Raw genomic sequence first — 22,387 nt, forward strand, 5'->3', positions numbered from 1 at the left:
GGTCTGCTGACCCAAACGTGGATCGTCACAGGTCCCTGTGGTGTCTGACTGGTGGGCCTACTGACCCAAACGTGGATCGTCACAGGTCGCTGTGGTGCTTTATTGGCGGGTCTGCTGACCCAAACGTGGATCGTCGCAGGTCCCCGTGGTGCCTGACTGGTGGGCCTACCGACCCAAACATGGATCGTCGCAGGTCCCCGTGGTGCCTGACTGGTGGGCCTACCGACCCAAACATGGATCGTCACAGGTCCCCGTGTGCCTGACTGGCGGGCCTGCTGACCCAAACGTGGATCGTCACAGGTCCCTGTGGTGCCTGACTGGTGGGCCTACTGACCCAAACGTGGATCGTCACAGGTCGCTGTGGTGCCTTATTGGCGGGTCTGCTGACCCAAACGTGGATCGTCGCAGGTCCCGGTGGTGCCTTATTGGCGGGTCTGCTGACCCAAACGTGGATCGTCGCAGGTCCCGGTGGTACCTGACTGGCGGGTCTGCTGACCCAAACGTGGATCGTCGCAGGTCCCGGTGGTACCTGACTGGCCAGTCTACTAACCCAAACGTGGATCGACGCAGGTCCCTGTGGTGCCTGACTGATGGGCCTGCTGACCCAAACGTGGATCGTCGCAGGTCCCTGTGGTTCCTGACTGGTGGCCCTATTGACCCAAACGTGGATCGTCATAGGGATCCACAATGTTCCAAGTTTGGGTCAGTAGACCGGTGGCTGGGACACCCGTTTGCATTATGGACCAATGAATGTTCCCTTACCATGCTCATGTGAACCTGCTCCAACGTGATGTGGTGGCAACGCTGGTTTTCAAATTTTCCTTGCTCAACGGTGCCCCGCTCTCTACAGCTGACTCCACTTACTTGAATGGTGCCATGCTGACCCTGGGTCTTCGGAGGAGGTGAGGCGGTAAATCACTTCTGCGGCCACATCATCTTCGGGATTGGTGAAGGTCGGACCCCCACCTATGATAAAGCAATGGCCTGCCCATACGATATCTGGTAATATCCCTTTATCCGGACTCCGTGGCGGGGGCCTCACTTATCTCATGTCCGGTTCCGCTCCAGGACTGTAATTGTTTCATCTCGTGGATTAGTATTCCGCCCGCCATCAAAGGCTCGTCTGTAGGAGATCAGTCAGCCGCCGTCTCCCCTCCGAGGCCATCCTTCTCCTGCCACTTAATATGTCATTTGCATCATTTGCCTCAGAAAGGAAAATTAATTAAGCAGTAAATGAATAATGATGAGGTCTGCTGCGGCGGGGGTTCTCCGCCGACCCGGTGACTCGGGGCTTCGCTGCCGCGCTCGCGGTCATTTGCATAATTCTTGCTAGAATGGGAACCGATCCGAGTAAAAATGAGAATCGGACAAGTAAAGCCGGTGTGACTCCGAGTATTATGGGAAGAGCCGTCACCGGAGGACATCGGGAGAAGGCGGAATGACTGACCGGCTGCTGGAGACTGGATGGGCAAGGATCACACCACTGAATGGGCAAGGATCACACCACTGAATGGGCAAGGATCACGCCACTGGATGGGCAAGGATCACGCCGCTGGATGGGCAAGGATCGCGCCGCTGGACGGGCAAGGATCGCGCCGCTGGACGGGCAAGGATCGCGCCGCTGGACGGGCAAGGATCGCGCCGCTGGACGGGCAAGGATCGCGCCGCTGGACGGGCAAGGATCGCGCCGCTGGACGGGCAAGGATCGCGCCGCTGGACGGGCAAGGATCGCGCCGCTGGACGGGCAAGGATCGCGCCGCTGGACGGGCAAGGATCGCGCCGCTGGACGGGCAAGGATCGCGCCGCTGGACGGGCAAGGATCGCGCCGCTGGACGGGCAAGGATCGCGCCGCTGGACGGGCAAGGATCGCGCCGCTGGACGGGCAAGGATCGCGCCGCTGGACGGGCAAGGATCGCGCCGCTGGACGGGCAAGGATCGCGCCGCTGGACGGGCAAGGATCGCGCCGCTGGACGGGCAAGGATCGCGCCGCTGGACGGGCAAGGATCGCGCCGCTGGACGGGCAAGGATCGCGCCGCTGGACGGGCAAGGATCGCGCCGCTGGACGGGCAAGGATCGCGCCGCTGGACGGGCAAGGATCGCGCCGCTGGACGGGCAAGGATCGCGCCGCTGGACGGGCAAGGATCGCGCCGCTGGACGGGCAAGGATCGCGCCGCTGGACGGGCAAGGATCGCGCCGCTGGGTTGGGCAAGGATCGCGCCGCTGGGTTGGGCAAGGATCGCGCCGCTGGGTTGGGCAAGGATCGCGCCGCTGGGTTGGGCAAGGATCGCGCCGCTGGGTTGGGCAAGGATCGCGCCGCTGGGTTGGGCAAGGATCGCGCCGCTGGGTTGGGCAAGGATCGCGCCGCTGGGTTGGGCAAGGATCGCGCCACTGGGTTGGGCAAGGATCGCGCCACTGGATGAGGCAAGGATCGCGCCACTGGATGAGGCAAGGATCGCGCCACTGGATGAGGCAAGGATCGCGCCACTGGATGAGGCAAGGATCGCGCCACTGGATGAGGCAAGGATCGCGCCACTGGATGAGGCAAGGATCGCGCCACTGGATGAGGCAAGGATCGCGCCACTGGATGAGGCAAGGATCGCGCCACTGGATGAGGCAAGGATCGCGCCACTGGATGAGGCAAGGATCGCGCCACTGGATGAGGCAAGGATCGCGCCACTGGATGAGGCAAGGATCGCGCCACTGGATGAGGCAAGGATCGCGCCACTGGATGAGGCAAGGATCGCGCCACTGGATGAGGCAAGGATCGCGCCACTGGATGAGGCAAGGATCGCGCCACTGGATGAGGCAAGGATCGCGCCACTGGATGAGGCAAGGATCGCGCCACTGGATGAGGCAAGGATCGCGCCACTGGATGAGGCAAGGATCGCGCCACTGGATGAGGCAAGGATCGCGCCACTGGATGAGGCAAGGATCGCGCCACTGGATGGGCAAGGATCGCGCCACTGGGTTAGGCAAGGATCGCGCCACTGGGTTGGGCAAGGATCGCGCCACTGGGTTGGGCAAGGATCGCGCCACTGGGTTGGGCAAGGATCGCGCCACTGGGTTGGGCAAGGATCGCGCCACTGGGTTGGGCAAGGATCGCGCCACTGGGTTGGGCAAGGATCGCGCCACTGGGTTGGGCAAGGATCGCGCCACTGGCTAGACGGGCCGCCCTGAACTTGCCATCTGTTTGCAGCTCCTGCACGGTTTCTCTTCATTGGCAAGGCTGTTGGATCCCCTTCATTGCAGCTGCCATAAAGCACTTTTACGGCTTTTGGTGACCAGACGCGGCATCTAATTGGACCACGGCGCTAATTGTGCACACATCTGCCTGAGACGTAACGAGTTTAGCGCGGTCCAACACCTCTGCCTTATTGTCCGTGAGTGTCTACGGGCTTACAACTGCCAACTTGCTTTATAGTTGGGCAGTCTCCAGGTGGTATCACAGGGGCACCACAGACCACCAGGACAGCTCGGGGAAGTAGCATGAAACATTGATGCGTTGAGGTCGGCGCTGGCAGAACTTATTGCTTGACTAGACAAATTTTAGGTAAATTCCCCTTTAAATGCATTAAAGGGATCATATAGGATTACAAAAACTTTGAGGGACCAGCCGCAAGCTGCTACTGTGTACAAACCAGACTGTAACCAGTATATATATATTCTCCATCTATATGTCTCAGCACGGAGTGGCGTTACATGATGGCCAGCAGGTTGCCCGTCTGCCGTCTTATCACCCTGCTTTGTCCTCACTTATTGCCCCGGTAATCTCTGCTTTTGTTCTCTTGACTGTTTACGATCTACAGACAAGGTCATGCGTGTACAAACACAGAGAGGTCCCCACCGTGGCTGTGTACACATTACGAGGAGCTCTGCTGTGTCAGACCGTCCGCTCAGTCCAAACGGGCAACTTTTTGTACTTTCCGGGACCTAATAGTAAACAATGGTCAGCGGAGCGCCGGACTCCGACCTCGCAGGTTGTTGCCCGACGTCCCCGTGGCTGCGTGTAGGATCGCCGTGTTGTAGTGATGCCCACATTGCCGAATAAGAGCACCAGGTGTGGAGGAAACGCCGCCGCGGACTGCGGGAACTGAAACCCGTTATGTTCTGCTCAGTGAGGCGCGACCTGCGCTTCGTGCTGAGAATAGATTCCTACGTGGCAGGACGCCAGGCTGGTGCGAGCTGCGTATATGTACTTGGCGACATAGCTGTATGTACGGTAGCATCTACACTGTGCTGACAAAAGTATGTGCCCCCCAGCAGTCCGGTGCGGTCAGGTGACGTGTGAGCAATAGGTAGAAAAGAGAGTATCACACAGGAGACCCCAATCCAGAAAACATCAGATGTCACCGGGTGTAGAGCTGACGACGGGGTCTGGTGGGGGGATGTGACTGGGTGGAGAGCTGGCGACGGGGTCTGGCGGGGGGGATGTCACCAGGTGTAGAGCTGACGACGGGGTCTGGTGGGGGAATGTGACCGGGTGGAGAGCTGGCGACGGGGTCTGGCGGGGGGGATGTCACCGGGTGTAGAGCTGACGACGGGGTCTGGCGGGGGGGATGTGACCGGGTGGAGAGCTGACGACGGGGTCTGGTGGGGGGATGTGACCGGGTGGAGAGCTGGCGACGGGGTCTGGCGGGGGGGATGTCACCAGGTGTAGAGCTGACGACGGGGTCTGGTGGGGGAATGTGACCGGGTGGAGAGCTGGCGACGGGGTCTGGCGGGGGGGATGTCACCGGGTGTAGAGCGGACGACGGGGTCTGGCGGGGGGGATGTGACCGGGTGGAGAGCTGACGACGGGGTCTGGTGGGGGGATGTGACCGGGTGGAGAGCTGGCGACGGGGTCTGGCGGGGGGGATGTCACCGGGTGGAGAGCTGGCGACGGGGTCTGGCGGGGGGATGTCACCGGGTGGAGAGCTGGCGACGGGGTCTGGCGGGGGGGATGTCACCGGGTGTAGAGCTGACGACGGGGTCTGGCGGGGGGGATGTGACCGGGTGGAGAGCTGACGACGGGGTCTGGCGGGGGGGATGTGACCGGGTGGAGAGCTGACGACGGGGTCTGGCGGGGGGGATGTGACCGGGTGGAGAGCTGACGACGGGGTCTGGTGGGGGGATGTGACCGGGTGGAGAGCTGGCGACGGGGTCTGGCGGGGGGGATGTGACCGGGTGGAGAGCTGGCGACGGGGTCTGGTGGGGGGATGTGACCGGGTGGAGAGCTGGCGACGGGGTCTGGCGGGGGGGATGTGACCGGGTGGAGAGCTGACGACGGGGTCTGACGGGGGGGGGGGGATGTGACCGGGTGGAGAGCTGACGACGGGGTCTGACGGGGGGGGGGGGGGGGATGTGACCGGGTGGAGAGCTGACGACGGGGTCTGGCGGGGGGGGGGATGTGACCGGGTGGAGAGCTGACGACGGGGTCTGGCGGGGGGGGGGGGGATGTGACCGGGTGGAGAGCTGACGACGGGGTCTGGCGGGGGGGGGGATGTGACCGGGTGGAGAGCTGACGACGGGGTCTGGCAGGGGGAGGGGGGATGTGGCCTGGTGGAGAGCGGACGACGGGGTCTGGGGGGGGATGTGACCTGGTGGAGAGCTGACGACGGGGGGGGAGGGGGATGCGACCTGGTGGAGAGCTGACGACGGGGGGGGGGAGGGGGATGTGACCTGGTGGAGAGCTGACGACGGGGTCTGGCGGGGGGGGGGGGGGATGTGACCTGGTGGAGAGCGGACGACGGGGTCTGGGGGGGGGATGTGACCTGGTGGAGAGCTGACGACGGGGGGGGAGGGGGATGTGACCTGGTGGAGAGCTGACGACGGGGTCTGGCGGGGGGGGAGGGGGATGTGACCTGGTGGAGAGCTGACGACGGGGTCTGGCGGGGGGGAGGGGGATGTGACCTGGTGGAGAGCTGACGACGGGGTCTGGGGGGGGGGGGTGTGACCTGGTGGAGAGCTGACGACGGGGTCTGGGGGGGGGGTGTGTGACCTAGTGGAGAGCTGACGACGGGGTCTGGGGGGGGGGGGGGGTGTGACCTGGTGGAGAGCTGACGACGGGGTCTGGGGGGGGGGGGGTGTGACCTGGTGGAGAGCTGACGACGGGGTCTGGGGGGGGGGGTGTGACCTGGTGGAGAGCTGACGACGGGGTCTGGGGGGGGGGGTGTGACCTGGTGGAGAGCTGACGACGGGGTCTGGGGGGGGGTGGGGTGACCTGGTGGAGAGCTGACGACGGGGTCTGGGGGGGGGGGTGGTGTGACCTGGTGGAGAGCTGACGACGGGGTCTGGGGGGGGGGGGTGTGACCTGGTGGAGAGCTGACGACGGGGTCTGGGGGGGGGGGTGTGACCTGGTGGAGAGCTGACGACGGGGTCTGGGGGGGGGGTGTGTGACCTGGTGGAGAGCTGACGACGGGGTCTGGGGGGGGGGGTGTTGTGACCTGGTGGAGAGCTGACGACGGGGTCTGGGGGGGGGGGGTGTGACCTGGTGGAGAGCTGACAACGGGGTCTGGCGGGGGGGAGGAGGGATGTGACTTGGTGGAGAGCTGACGACGGGGTCTGGCGGGGGGGGAGGGGGATGTGACTTGGTGGAGAGCTGACGACGGGGTCTGGCGGGGGGGGGGGGAGGGGGGATGTGACTTGTGGAGAGCCTGACGACGGGGTCTGGCGGGGGGGGGGGGAGGGGGATGTGACTTGGTGGAGAGCTGACGACGGGGTCTGGCGGGGGGGGGGGGATGTGACTTGGTGGAGAGCTGACGACGGGGTCTGGCGGGGGGGGGGGGGATGTGACTTGGTGGAGAGCTGACGACGGGGTCTGGCGGGGGGGGGGGTGTGTGACCTGGTGGAGAGCTGACGACGGGGTCTGGCGGGGGGGGAGGGGGATGTGACCTGGTGGAGAGCTGACGACGGGGTCTGGCGGGGGGGGAGGGGGATGTGACCTGGTGGAGAGCTGATGACGGGGTCTGGCGGGGGGGAGGGGGATGTGACCTGGTGGAGAGCTGACGACGGGGTCTGGCGGGGGGGGAGGGGGATGTGACCTGGTGGAGAGCTGACGACGGGGTCTGCCGGGGGGGGGATGTGGCCTGGTGGAGAGCTGACGACGGGGTCTGCCGGGGGGGGGGATGTGGCCTGGTGGAGAGCTGACGACGGGGTCTGCCGGGGGAGGGGGATGTGACCTGGTGGAGAGCTGACGACGGGGTCTGGTGGTGGGAGGGGATGTCATCAACCAATCAGTATGGACGTCGCAGCTTATGGACCTTCCAGAGTCCACTGTTGGCCGTGTTATTGGGAGTTGGAGACCACCCAGTGTGTCCGGTGCCGCCACGTTCAGGGAGATCTCGTAAACTGACAGACTGTGGACAACGAAGCCTTGTAGGAGCTGTGAAGACATCACACGCACCGTCTGCCCTCACTCAGGTCTCACAGGTCACTGGAACATCCATTAGCACTAGAACCCTCCGTAGGGAACGGCATGTGAAGGGTCACCATGGATGAGGGACTGCACCAAACATTCCAGCAGTGACTGCACAGCGGCGCCTGCGATGGGGCTTGGAGCGTCATTGTAAATGAGTGGAAGCAAGTGTTGTGGACAGATGAATCCTAGTACGCCATCTTCCGATCGGACGGCGGCCACGGGTGTTGCAGATACCTGGAGGGCGGTTAATACGTGACGGCATCATCCCAATAGTGATGTTTTGAGGAGGTTCTGTTATGGTGTTGGGGGATTTCTTCTGGAATGGACCAGGGCCGTTGGTTATAGTGAAGTTTACCATCACCACCAATGGGTACAGAGACATCTGGACAGTGTGGCATCACTGCCCTTGTAGTAATACTCTGGAGACAGCTCCATGTCTCCACCAACATGACCGAGCGCCATGTCATACGGCACACGGTGTGGGGGAGCAGAACGTCTGCAAACTTCATTACTCCTAAGTCTGATCTCAATCCCATTGAGCATCTTTGGGACAAACTAGAACGACTTATCCGTACGCCCATCTTCACCCGTATCGCTATCTGAAGCTCCTCGAGGAATGGAGGCAAATCCCTCCACACATTGATGGGACTTTGGAGGAAAATGGCCGGGGAGGGTGGCTGCAGTCACTGAGGCCCAACACCGGATTGAAAAGGTGTGACTAAAATCAAATTTCGTTACCTTCTATGTGTCCCAATATTTGTCAGCTGTGTGTATATATGGCTGTAGGTATCATCCATACATAGAGCCCCCTATATATTGCACCTATGGTGTACAACTGATGTTATACTAATGCTCATCCTGGTTCATGACTGTAATGCACTACATAGAGGTCACAGCGGGACCTCCAGGGTAATGAAGATCCATATACAGATCGGTGTCTGTAGGGAGCTGGGTGGGCATTGGTTTTCCTGAAGAGCGATAGGTGGAGCTCCAGTAGTCTTGGTCCAATCATGGTGCCGGGTTGAGAATTAATGGTGGGCTTTTGTACTGACTTCTGATATAATTCGGCTTCCCGAGGAGGAACATGGTTAGTCTATCACCGCTGTAGGGATATCGATGTTGGATTAGTGGAGGAGGTCATGTAATGCTGGATGCAGGCGAACGACGCAAGGAACCCAACATCTGCGCAACCTGGAGCAGTTCATTAAGGCTTCTGCCAAGGAAACCTCATTATCTGGCTAATTGTAAACTGGGATCGTTCCCATTCCCCATGCCAGCCGTATTGGCCAATGTTACAATTCATCTAATCAAGAAGGAAATTTTATCCCGGATGAGCCCCCAGTTTTATGGCTAAATGGGTTTTCTACAGGCCATGTCTCAGAAGGCTAGGGGTCCAGAGGCCTTTTAATAAGGTTTTAGAAAACCCGGTTTGGGTACGGCCAAGTCCCCATTGTATCTTTTCGTGACAGTTCAGCCTTGAGTGGTATGTGACAGACTGGTTGCTAGGGATGTTCTGCATGACAACCCCATTGACATTTCTATGGCTGTTAGTACAGTTGCTAGGGATCCCCTTTCTGACAGATGTGATGTGAAGGGGGCTGACAGTAGGTTGTGGTATTACTTGGACCAGTCTAAAAACGACCGGACAGACCCTTTTGTGTTACTGATCCTGTATGCCCATGAAGACCCAACATGGCTCCTAATAGAAGGGTGGTCCATGTTTTGCTGCTCCCTTTAGGATTGTTGTGCAATAAGTCATCAATAGTTATTGAAGTCCACCGATTGGCTGATTGTCCTCTCCGCTGTCCATGCAGCATGGCCAGACCTTGTCATCGGTGGTCAGTTCTGCAAGTGTAATAGAATTCGCTCCCATTGAATACAAGCTGACCTCCAATGAGGACATCCGACCCCACGGCACTGACCCCGGACCGGACAATCTGCTGATCAGCGGGGATTATGAGCGGCAAACTCCTGTTGACCTGTCATGAGGACAGTTCATCGATAAGTCCCGGAATATCCTTTTTACATGACCCTTTGGTTTCAAGATGAAGTTGTGTCCCCGGACCAGGAGGGGAAGGGTTATATTGCCTGGACTTGATCATGTCGGCCGTCAGTTGGTTCTGGGTGCCATTTTCAGACTGCCATGCTGGCTGCCACCTTTTTCTAATTACATTATGTATTGCTCTGTAACTGGCCAGCGCTGATCATGTGAGCAGCACTGGCCAATCACAGCTCACGTATGGGGCACGGGTAGTCCTAACACTGGCAATGCACTATGGATTAGGTAGTCTAAAGATGCCCAAAACTGGGACCTTGTCAGTCATTGTTCAATCAAGTGCAGATTATATGTACCCCCTCAGAATTTTCTCCCAAAACCAGGGGGTTGCTTTAAAGGCTACGTGCCCCTTTTAAAGGGGTTATCCAGTTTCTGGGCAACCTCCCTTATACTAGGGCTGTCTGTAGTAAAATAACTAGCCGTACCTAACTTACTGCAGGGATCCAGGGCTGTAGTCCCGCTCTGGTCCCAGTGTTTGCTGCGGCCGTCACAGGAAGTCAGGTGACCGCTGTAGTCAGCGCTCATTCTCCTGGCATTGACAGCGGTCATCTGACCTCCTGGGGCATCAGCCATCACGGGGAATGTCGGGGCCAGAGTGGCGCTGGATCCTGGCGGCAGCGGACAGGTAAGGACTGCTCAACTTATTCCACTACAGGGGGCTCTATTAAAGGGGTGTTGTCTGGTAACTGGACAACCGCTTTAAGTATCTTCTCTGTGAGTTCAAGTCCCTCCCACTAGATTGCGGCACTTAGGGGTCTCTAGGGAGCGCTCCGCGACATATTGTTTTATTTATTAATTTTTTTTTTAAAAGGGAGTTTTCAAATTTTTGGGTAACCTGGGAACCCATAAGAAAAATAATGCTTCCTACTAGATCTACTAGTCTTTTTTTCTTCTGTCCCCTGCTGGCATCTTACCATCCGGCTCCAGCAGTTAGACGACTCTCATCTGAAGTTATTGTTCTATGGAGGAAGCTTTAAAAAAAAACAAAAAACTTTGTTTTAAGTTGTTTGGTTTCTCCGTAGAAAAGCTGGACTTTACTAAAGAATGTAATGGCCGTGGTCGTCCCCGAAGCAGACATTCCTGGCGCCCCGGCCTGGCCTGGCTGGCCATTGTTGATCTTGCAGCCCTCCGGCCCCCTGTTACATACTGATTTATGAGGGGTTGGCTTCCCACACAATGAAGCATCGGCTGGGAGGGGGTCACTCGCCTCGGGGCAGTGCATGCCAGGTGGACCTTCATCATCTTCACCATCGCACTTTGTCTTGCGCCATTTCTGTGGTTGTTTAGGAACAGTCAATTAATCCGGCAAAAATGGGATTAAAGTGTTGCCGGATTATCAGCTTTTTTTTTTTGGTATATGATTAAAAAGTTTTTATATTGATAGTTTTGACTTTGCAACTTTTTTCTGCGGTTCGGGTCATTCGTGGTTATGGTAAGCCGGAGATTTTACCACGACCGATGAGAAACCGAAAGTCCCTTAAAGGGGATGTACCACAGGATGGGGGTAACTGGCTGATCAGTGGGGGTCTCACAGCTGATCTCCATGTCCCCCTCCGCCCGTCACTGTGAGGTTACTGCACTTCCCGCATTGACCTCGCTGTAATGGGAGCGCCGGCGCTCCGTACACTTCAATGTGGCTGAAGGAAGCCCACTTGGCTTCTCCGCAGCCCGCTGGATGTGGCTGGAGCGCTAGTTATGGGATTTCTTGTTCTGGCTTCTAAATGCAGTTGTCTCAGGCGCTTCTAAGGGGGCGCTGTAACCCTCAGTCCTTAACACACTTTGTTTCTGTTGCCCCCTGCGCCCGGCTGTTCTCTCTCCGCCCCTGTAAGTGGTAGCGGCTCGGTTACTGCGGTAATCGTGTGCCGCCGCCGGCTATTTCCATCCCATAATTGTATGGGGTTTCCTTCCTCCCGTCTGCAGCTAAAACAGGTTCTTCCAAATAGTATTTTGCTTCAGGCTTCGGTTTGCCACGTTTATCACACGGCGGCGTTGAGTGTTGTCTTCTGTTATCAGCCATGTTACCGTATACTTCTTGTTTCTTCAATGTATCTAAGGCCGCGACTGAAGCAGCTTTGTCTTATTATTTTTTTAAATGTTCGTTTTAAGTATACAGCTCCTATGCAGACTTATGTGGTCGGACCAGAGAGAGCAGCAGCAGTCATACAGTACATATTGTACCAAGACCTACAGTCATCCTGCATCCACAGCATAGGGAATAGCGTTGATTGGCTGGGGTCTGACTGCTGGGACCCCCACCACCAATCCCGAGAACGGAGCGGAGGTGGCGCATTGGGTGTCACTACTCCGCCCATCACTTCAATGACCATGCCAGAAATAGGCTAGCGCTTTTACCTTGCAATTTCCTTCTCTATCATTGAAATAGATGCGTGACCCCTCCCCCTCCCCCCCCCCCCCCCCCCGTTCATGCGGGGGCCACTGGAGCCCCTATTCTTGGGATCAGTTGGACGGTCCCCCGAACATAGTAATCCCCTATCCTGTGAGGATTATAGATTACCAGGTTTTTGCATCCATCTGAAAATCCTTCTAGGCAGACCTCTGCGTCTCCATGGTAACAGACTACAAAGAAGCTCGGTGTAGTCTGATCCCGGAGTTGTACTCCCTTCTAAAGCGGAATAAGTTAGCGCTATACGAGTAGATTATTATTCTATGAGCCGTTTGGATGGGCAGAGGCGGCCGCAGCCTACGGAAAACTCCAACAAAGTTTGATTTGCGTTGGGGCGTTCAGACCTGCGGTTTTCACGTGCGCTTATATGTGCGGGGGGGGGGGGGAGCGGTTGTGTGCAAACAATGGTGCCTACATTTATTATATTTTTTTTCTGTACATGTGAAATACGCGATGCGTGCGCCACAAGAAAAATCACAGCTTGCAGGGAAAACGCAACTGTTTCGGGCTGTGAAACTTCAAATTACCATGTAAAGGAGCCCTAATTCTGCTGTTAGCTGCCCCTCTTTCCAAATTTGCAACTATGATTGCAAGGTCAGACTACCTGGTTTCTTTGTAGTCTGTTACCATGGAAACACATAATTCTACATGGCAGCTGTAGGCCCAAAATGATAAGGTGTTCTCATGGATGAAAAAAAAACAACAAAGTATCCCTGCCTCCAGGATTCCCCACCGCAGCTGATTGCGTCCCTTGCCACGGACAAGGCAGTGAGTGATCCTAAAGGTAATATCTCTGCTTGCTGTCTTTAGTGAGAGGCGAACTCTTTCCCACCCTGTGTGTTGTGTTGGCGTTGCAGGGTTTTCCTTTATGTCCCCGCGAGCCTTGCTGGTAAAGAAGTGATGGATAATGGATGTGTGCGGGTCAGCGCATCACAATGAGACAGCTGACACTGACGGGCAGAGCCACCTCCACGCTGGCATCTCGTACAATGGCAGCGCCCGCCTTACTGGTCACCATCTGTCTCTGGAAGCAGATGTGCAGGGCCGGCCTCCAAAATGAGTCAACGCTTCTGGTACACGCCTGGCAGACGCAGCTTTTTTATTTCTTTATCATGTTTTTGGTTTGGCTTTTGTTTTGCTTTTTTTTTTTTCTCTTTAGAAGCACACATAAACAATTCCTCCCCAATATTTGGTTTCGCCAGGGGCTAACGCTTCTATTGTGTGCGGGAAAGCTGGGTGGCAAACCATATGGCGTCTGTCAGAGCTCCCCTTGGGGCTGGTTGCACCGCTTTCTTAGACTCCTAAATGGTAAATGTTTGTGGCGCTAGATATACACCGTACACGTACATCACTGCATATCCACTCAGCTCTGCCATTGAGGAATCTGGGAAAGCTGGGTGATAAGCCACATGGCTATCGGTTGATTTCTTGGCTCCTGAATGACAATTGCTTGGGGCTATATTGACTAATTGCTACATACCTAGACAGGTTTGCCTTTGATGGATTTGGGAAAGCTGGGTGACGGATGGACGAAATTACGGCTGGATTAGGAGATTCAGTCGACTTTCTTAGACCTCTGAATCGCTGATCCTTGTAGTGCTTTGCAAGCAAACCTACTAATGCAAAACTAGTTGGCACATTTGCCATTCTGGATGCTGGGAAAGCTGGATAACAACCCATATTGCTGCAATTGCAGCTCCCCCAGGGTCTTTTCGTTCTCCTTTTTTATAGGCTCAAGTAGTGGTGGTTAGGATGTATAGCAATATATATGTATCACTGCATATTTAGATAGGTTTACCATTTGGAAAGCTGGGTGACAGCTCGTATGGTTGTCGGTCGACTTTCTTATTGGTTTTAAACTTTCTGATGTTTGGACAAAAACCTGAAAATGTGTGACGGTGCCGCCAGGCAAACCTGTTCATCGGGCAGGTGTAGCTCATATATCTACTCAGGTTTGCCATTCAGGCTCTGGGAATGCTGGGTGACAACACAGTGTGATTATTTGTACAAGTTTTGACTCTGTTCACTTTCTTAGACTCCTGAACAGTAAATCCATGTAAGGATATAAAGACTACACTTATATCACTGTATATCTAGGCAGGTTTACCATTCAGGGGTCTGGGAAAGCTCGGTGGTATGGCTAAAACTGCAGCTACATTGGGAGTTTGAATTGACTTTGACTTCTAAATGGCAAATGATTGCAGTCAGATGGAAGTAGATGCTTGCTGCTGCAAAATTAGATGGTAGATTTGTTTTCAGGAATTTAGGAAAGCTGGGTACCAACATGCATGACTGTTTACAGTTCTGACAAGAACGTGGCAGTCCACTTTCTTACACTCCAGAATGACAAATCCGTGCTGTGATGGACATACATGGACTAGATGTGTATCGCTGCATACAGGTTTTCCATTTAGGAGTCTGGGAAAGCTGGGTGTGAAATTGTAGCCTAATTAGGAGATTCAGTCAACCGATCCTTGCAGTGTTCTAGAAGGAAATGTGTACTTCTACGGAACTAGATGACCACTTGCCATTCGCTATTTTGGGAAAGCTGGGTTCCAACAAGAACTTGTAGGTCCGCTATCTTAACATACAGGTGTAGGTGTAAGCTACATCTGTATCGCAGCATAACTAGATGGCTTTGTCATTCAGGACTCAGGGAAAGCTGGGTGACAGCCTCAATATGGTTTCTGTTCCATATGTGACTCGATTCACTTGAAGACTCCTGAAGGGTAAATCCATTCAGTGCTAAGGATATATATATATAGTACACATATAACCCATGCGTAACTAAACTCTTGCCGTTCAAGAGTCTGGGAAAGCTGGGTGACAACTCGTATGGATTCAATTGCCGCTCTGGCTGTGGTTCCACTTTCTTAGATTCCTGAATGGTAAATGTGTATCTATTAAGCTGTATAACTAGGCAAACTTGCCAATCAGGAATCTGAGAAAAGCTGGGTGACACCCCATTTTGTTTTGAGTACAGCTCTCACAAGTGCCTGTCTGTCCACTTTCCTAAGCTCCTGAATGGCAGATCCTTGCGAATGAAATTAAGTTTGTACTGCAGCAAAAATTAGATGGCAAATTTACCATTTAGGGCTCTGGCAAAGCTGGGTACCCCCCCCCCCCTCCCCCATATGGCTGTGATTAAATGTGTGATTTGTTCCACTTTCTTTGACTCCGGAATGGTAAATCTATGCAGTAAAAAGGATATGTAGACTACATATCTATCAGTGCATATTCAGGCAGGTTTGCCATTCAGGAACCTGAGAAAGCTGGATGACAACCCATATGGCTATAATGCCAGCTCTCTCATGAGGTTATCTTTCAACTTTCTTAAATCCTGCATGGCAAATCCGTGCAGAGCTAGGAGTATATAGCGTACTTATACACAACAAAGACTAGTTTGCCCTTCAGGACTGTGGGAAAGCTGGGTGCCAACCTATATGGCTATGAGTACATCTGACTCTGCCTACTTCCTTAGGATCCTGAATGCTGAATCCATGCAATTATATAGACTTAAACGTCATAAGTAGGCAGGTTTGCCATTCAGGAACCTGGGACAGCTGTATGGCTGTAATGACAGTTCCTTCCCAAGGTTTTTTGACTTTCTTTGACCTCTTGATGTCAGATCCTTGAACTGATAAGAAAGCAGGTGCATACAGCTACAAAACTAGATGGCATGTTTGCCCTTCAGGGCACTAGGAAAGCTGGGTGCTAACCCACATGCTACAGCTTACAGCTCCACGAGCGGCTGCACTTTCTTGAACTTCTGCATAGCAAATCATGCAGTCATATGGATGCATAGAGTACACCTGTATCCCTGCTTCACTAAGCAGATCTGCCGTTCAGAAACCTGGAAAAGTTGGGTGACAAACAGATGTGAATGTGTACTTCTACCAGACTTCTCTGCTGTTGGTGTTATGGGGTCTTCCTCCCTTTATTGCTGTAGGAAGGCTTGTTATTCAGGAGCCTGGGAAAGTGTGATAAAGCTCTGGGGACTGTATACTGCAGACCCAACCAAGCGCAGGGGAAGGGGGACTGCGTGCGCTCCTGATCCAGCTTTCCCTCCGCTCTGTCCGCATTGCAGCACTGTGTGTGCCTTTTGCGATGCCCTCTGCTCCCCGCAGCGCCTCCCGTGCCGCTCGTCAGCAGGACGCAGATTGCTTGCCGTAAAATGAGAACCGCACAGCGCTGCATCACACACAGCGCAACGCAGAGAGACTGACAGCAGCAAGCAAGCGGCGATGCTGTCTGAGGTCACGGGTGAGAAACCCAATATACAGGAAGCTGGAAGAGCCTTGTTAAGTGGCGGCTGGGCACTGATCACTGCCGTGGGCATGCTTGCCAGCCTTAAAGGGGCCACAACCTATAGCCAGAAGAGCTGCGTCTGCTGGCTAATTCATGTAGTCCGCCACGCTCATAATAATGGCTCCTATATGTAATATAAAGGTTCCTGCAGTAGGTGCAGAGGGATAGCTGTGCCCGGCGCACCTCATTATGTGTCCCGTTCCCTGCTGCCACTAACAGTTTATTAGGCCCTGTAGCCTGCAGAATAGTGAGTGCAGCTCTGGGATGTAACTCAGGAGCAGTACAGGATAAGTAATGTATGTACACAGTGACTCCACCAGCAGAATAGTGAGTGCAGCTCTGGAGTATAATACAGGATGTAACTCAGCATCAGTACAGGATAAGTAATGTATGTACACAGTGACTCCACCAGCAGAATAGTGAGTGCAACTCTGGAGTATAATACAGGATGTAACTCAGGATCAGTACAGGATAAGTAATGTATGTACACAGTGACTCCCCCAGCAGAATAGTGAGTGCAGCTCTGGAGTATAATGCAGGATGTAACTCAGGATCAGTACAGGATAAGTAATGTATGTACACAGTGACTCCACCAACAGAATAGTGAGTACAGCTCTGCAGTATAATACAGGATGTAACTCAGGATCAGTACAGGATAAGTAATGTATGTACACAGTGACTCCACCAGCAGAATAGTGAGTGCAGCTCTGGAGTATAATACAGGATGTAACTCAGGATCAGTACAGGATAAGTAATGTATGTACACAGTGACTCCAGCAGCAGAATAGTGAGTGCAGCCCAGGAGTATAATACAGGATGTAACTCAGGGTCAGTACAGGATAAGTAATGTGTGTACACAGTGACTCCACCAGCAGAATAGTGAGTGCAGCTCTGCAGTATAATACAGGATGTAACTCAGGATCAGTACAGGATAAGTAATGTATGTACACAGTGACTCCACCAGCAGAATAGTGAGTACAGCTCTGCAGTATAATACAGGATGTAACTCAGGATCAGTACAGGATAAGTAATGTATGTACACAGTGACTCCACCAGCAGAATAGTGAGTGCAGCTCTGGAGTATAATACAGGATGTAACTCAGGGTCAGTACAGGATAAGTAATGTATGTACACAGTGACTCTACCAGTAGAATAGTGAGCGCAGCTCTGGAGTATAATACAGGATGTAACTCAGGATCAGTACAGGATAAGTAATGTATGTACACAGTGACTCCAGCAGCAGAATAGTGAGTGCAGCCCAGGAGTATAATACAGGATGTAACTCAGGGTCAGTACAGGATAAGTAATGTGTGTACACAGTGACTCCACTAGCAGAATAGTGAGTGCAGCTCTGCAGTATAATACAGGATGTAACTCAGGATCAGTACAGGATAAGTAATGTATGTATACAGTGACTCCACCAGCAGAATAGTGAGTGCAGCTCTGGAGTATAATACAGGATGTAACTCAGGATCAGTACAGGATAAGTAATGTATGTACACAGTGACTCCACCAGCAGAATAGTGAGAGCAGCTCTGGAGTATAATACAGGATGTAACTCAGGATCAGTACAGGATAAGTAATGTATGTACACAGTGACTCCACCAGCAGAATAGTGAGTGCAGCTCTGGGGTATAATACAGGATGTAACTCAGGGTCAGTACAGGATAAGTAATGTATGTACACAGTGACTCCACCAGCAGAATTGTGAGTGCAGCTCTGCAGTATAATACATTTGGCTTGCCCCCACACGCTGATGCTGTACTATACCCCCAGGACCTCATAGATGTGAACAGAGTCTAGCGCTCTCATGTGTGTGATCCCGGTAAACCGCTCCCATCGTTTCCAAAGAGGTGTTGCAATTTTCACGTGTTGTCTGATCTCTTTTACCACATTTTTGTGCTTTTTAACCCGCCTCATCGTCCATCACATTGATGGGGTGCGTTGAAAACTGCAACTGGACGCAGTAACCTGTGCTGGAAAACTGCCGTAAAATAGTACAATCACAACCGCGGCGTCCTGTCATCGCTACGTGTGACGGCGGCTTTGAGTTTTTGCGCTGCATGAGTCGTCTTACAGGCGCCTGAAGAATCTGTGTGAGTGCTGCGATGGCGGCCATGTCTCAGGATACGGCTGAGATGATACAATGTGTCGTATCCCATGTCCTTCCCTGATATCGGGCGTCCTGCCCAGGTCACTCTCTGCCCGGTGAGCCAAGTAGCATAGAAATGGCGCTCTCCGTCCCACGCTGCACTAATCTGCTGAAACAAGGAGGAAGATGCCCGCCCCTGTTCTTGGCGTTCGCCCCGTGGATCTCCTTCATCCTCCCGCCTGGCAGGGATCCGAAGCTGGAATTGTCAGGAGCGATCAGCCATAAGCCGTCATAAAGACGCTGCAGATTCCTGGCCTGCGGCGCTGCGATCGGAGCGGCGCTGATGTAAATACACGGCGTGCCTTCCTGATGATGCCTCTCGTATGGATCAGTGTGTCCTGATGTACATAAGGTTTACATTGGGGTCCAGTAAGTAGATTTAAAGGGGCTGTCCATAGAGCGGGGGTCCGGAGAGGACCCCCTGGTGTCGCAGCTAACTTCTGCCGGCTTAGCCGCAGCGGATTTGCCGTCCCGTGTGGACGAGATTTCTGAGAAATCGCGTCCACACGGCTGGCTAATACCGGGATTAGCGGGCGCATGCGGGTTTGCTGCGGCGAAATTCCGCACGGAATTTCCGCGACAAATCCGCCCTGTGTGAACCCAGCCTAATAGGCTGACTTGCATGGCAGACATGGAGGCCTTTGTCAGGCTTCCGGCTGCCATTCGAACCCGTCGGTACCTTGCGATTGAACTGTTTGGTGCTGATGCGTGTCGGGAGGAGCCCCTCCCCTGTCATCCGCTTATATGCTGCGGTTGTGGCGTGTAAAGGGTTAAACGGCCAGGATCGGAGTTTTCTCCTAGCGGTTGGAGCAGGAGCCGGGCTGTCACTAGTCAGCCAAGCCACCTCCTTAAAATGTAAATGTAGGTTTAGAAGCCCATTAGTGCCCGCCTACGGCGCGTTGGCTGTCACTAAAGGGTTAAGTGATGAGGGGGCACAAACATATTAAATAAGCGTTGGAATGTGAATATTAGGCAAGCGATCCTCTAATCAGTGAATCCCCGGATTTGAATAATTTAGCAGAAGAAACTTGTTAGCTTTTCTAAAGAGCTGACCTACTTCACCGAGCCGGAAACGTTAAATATTCAATTACAGACGTAGGAACCTCAAGCGGCGCCGTTCGCGTCCGCAAGGCGCGACTTCGTAGGGGAGCTGCCGGTACCTGAGGATTTGCATCTCTCACTTCTAAGTTTCTGATCGTCGGCTGTATAATCCCCCTCCCCTCCCCCACCGTCCTGCACCTGGCCATCTGGAACGTTGAGTTTCGAGGTTGTCCTCACCGGCCATAGCCCTTTTATCAGAAGAGGGTCCGTAGTTGGGGCTCTCCCTATTATGTATGGCATCCCTGCACCTCCCACTGATCTATGACTGGCGTGGCGCCTCTGTGTGTTAGCGCCCCATCTGTACGGGACCGCCGGGGATTGCGGAGCACTGTCATATCTTCAGCAGTCACCTAGAGATCCATGGCGCAGCAGCGCGCATACTGGACCGCCCCTGTATTTATACCGCGGCACTCAGAGCCACCATTGTCCAACAGCAGCCTAATGTCCATATTGCAGGGTCCTGGGTGGGTATAGTAGGCACAAAGTCGAGCTGCGCCTGCACTACCGCACCAGGCCACTGCAAAATTGACGTCGCTGTCTGCTTCCAGAGCTACCCAAGAGTCAGGTGATCATTGGGGAACCCGCCAATCCACTATTGATGACCTATCCTGAGGACTGGTCATCAGTGGTAAAATCCCGGACAGCCCCTTTACCTGTAGACTTGGCCAAAAAAAAAAACGTACAAGTCGCGTTCACACGCAGGAAGCCTTCTCTGCATTCGTAGCCCGCTGATCCCCCGGTTCATGCCAACAAACCCGTCATCAGTCGTTTCTGGCGAGCGTGTTGTTTCCCCACCGGGCTTGGAAATGCGTGCGGCGAATGTTGTAACGCACCTGTGAGGAAGACTACGTAGCTGGACCTGGGAAAGCTGGGTGACGGACAGAATGGTCTTTATGGACTTTCATCCAGCTTTCCTTGGCTTAGAGTCCTGAAAAGCAGGTGCAAGCTGGCGGCCATATTGGCATTGTCCTTGCTGCGCGTCTTATAAATCTTTTACGCCCCCCAAGGCTAAAAACAGCCTCCGACTCTCCGGTTTTATCTTACTTCCGCAATGAATTATTCAACGCACGTGTCCCGCCGCGATATTCGGACTGAATCCCCCCCCCACCCACCCACCCCCCTCAATAAAATCCTGGCAGTCAGTCTTCACCCACCCCCCGCAGGAGGCGCTGACCCCTCGCTGGCGCATCGGCTGCTGCCCCCGCTATAATCGCGTCTTATTGTCCCCGTTGGAACTGTATGCAAATATATATCAATTATCCGTCGCTACTGGGCGCGCGGCTATTTACAGACACGGTCGGCGAGGGCTTCTAAAATTACACCGCAGATAAGATTCCTTCTCGCCAAGGTCACAAGCCGCTGTGTGTTGTAACGTGAAGACCGCGGCGCTTGTTTTCTCGCATTCCGATAATGTTTGCGCTGGCGGGGTGTCTGGTGGTCTACGATGGGCGAGGAATTTTATGGGGTCCGTGTTTGAAGTATCAAATATTCCAGAGCTCCCTATAGATCTATATGTTGCCTGTTGTGTTTTTTTTTTTTCTCTTTTGCGTTCACGAATAGAATGCCAAGACTTGCGGTAAAGACTGACACTGCGGAACAGCAATAGCAGGAAAGATTGGATTATTTATATCTCTCGGTGTTTGTTGGACCCTAATGGCTGCCCCGCCAATTACTTGGCAGTCTGTGACTCCCATAGAGTTTAATGCGGTGGAATTTGCCGCAATTTGACACAATCGGCGCCACTTTACCATAAAATCCGTAGTGAATCAGTGTCGCCTTCATGCGAATACAATAGACTAAACAGCGCAAAGGCGTTTTTTACTTGTAAACCTGAAATCCGTGTAGCGGGGGAGGGGAGCGGCGTGTCGCTTGTTAATGCAGACTTTACGAGAAATCGGAGTTGGATTATCGGCGCGCACGCCTTGAATATGGCTGACCCCTGAAGACGCCGCCCATAACCGCTATGGTCCTGGTGGACCACTATGGTGCCTGCTGCGGACCCCCTTGCGCCACCGATGAGTTGCTGGACGGCTCCCATTGATGTAGGTGACCGTGTGGCGCCAAACTAAAAGCTACCGACTCCCTATTTACCGCATACGGCCGTCCTAGTGGGGGGCAGGGTAGATGGCGCTTACGTAGCGGGAGCAATGGAGAGAGCGGCGCGCGATCCCTCTCCTCTGTGTGGAGCGCCGCCATGTCCAGAGACCTTCATGTAAGATATGGACATCCCCTTTGGGTCGCCATGGAGACGTCCGTCATGCAGGGAGGGATGACATAATGCTATGTAGCTGAGGGACGTTCGTGCGTTCAGTCGCTGTTTGGCGCCGGCGCTTCATGTATTTCCTGTCATGTTGTCTCCATGTTATTAACCTTGCTGTTTTGCCTCCCTCCAGGACGCCCGCTCCGTATTCACACCTCCATTTTGTTTGTCCACTTAGTTTTATACCAATGGCTAGAAGCCGAGCGACACGGCCGGAGCCACGACGGTGAGAGGAAAGGCGCAGGTAACGACGGCTCCGCACGACTCGCCTCTCTGCACTATCACCATGATTGTTCACTTCTGATCTGTCGCTTGCTTCACCCCCTCCCCCACCCCGCGGCCGTGTGTGACCGCATCCGTGATTCTGTCTTGTCAGGCGTGAGCGCCACTGTTGTAGGAATGAGCTAAAGCATCTTGTAAACATTGCCTCAGTGTCTCAAGGAGTCTTCCATGTGGAAGGAAGGACCGCGCTTTTATGTCCCCTGCCGACGGTAAGGGGTTATACAGGGAGTGAGGAAACATGGCTGCCATCTGTGAGAAACCATTGTGGAGCGTAACGGAGCTGGGCGGAGCCTAATGCTACGCAATTCCTTCCGGACGGGAATGAAAAGCGTGGAATTGAGGCTTGTTCAGATGGCGGAATCGGACGCGAATTTTATTTATTTATTTTTTGCGTGAAATTCACCTCTGAAAGCCGCGGCATAAATTCA

General features: G+C 54.1%; 1 protein-coding gene across 2 annotated transcripts in view; it reads left to right on the forward strand.

The window, feature by feature from the left end:
* Positions 1-22,387, forward strand: part of DENND5B (DENN domain containing 5B) — a 92,206-nt gene that overhangs the window by 2,552 nt on the left and 67,267 nt on the right. Inside the window, exon 2 of one of the 2 annotated variants that reach the window (XM_066590235.1) lies at positions 21,856-21,921. The exons of the other annotated variant lie outside the window; for it this stretch is intronic. Within the exon in view, the coding sequence (XP_066446332.1) occupies positions 21,856-21,921 (66 nt within the window). The remainder of the gene's footprint in view (positions 1-21,855; positions 21,922-22,387) is intronic. 2 annotated transcript variants of the gene reach the window in all.

This window comes from Eleutherodactylus coqui, chromosome 2, assembly GCF_035609145.1.
Source record: "Eleutherodactylus coqui strain aEleCoq1 chromosome 2, aEleCoq1.hap1, whole genome shotgun sequence".
Lineage (NCBI taxonomy): Eukaryota > Metazoa > Chordata > Amphibia > Anura > Eleutherodactylidae > Eleutherodactylus > Eleutherodactylus coqui.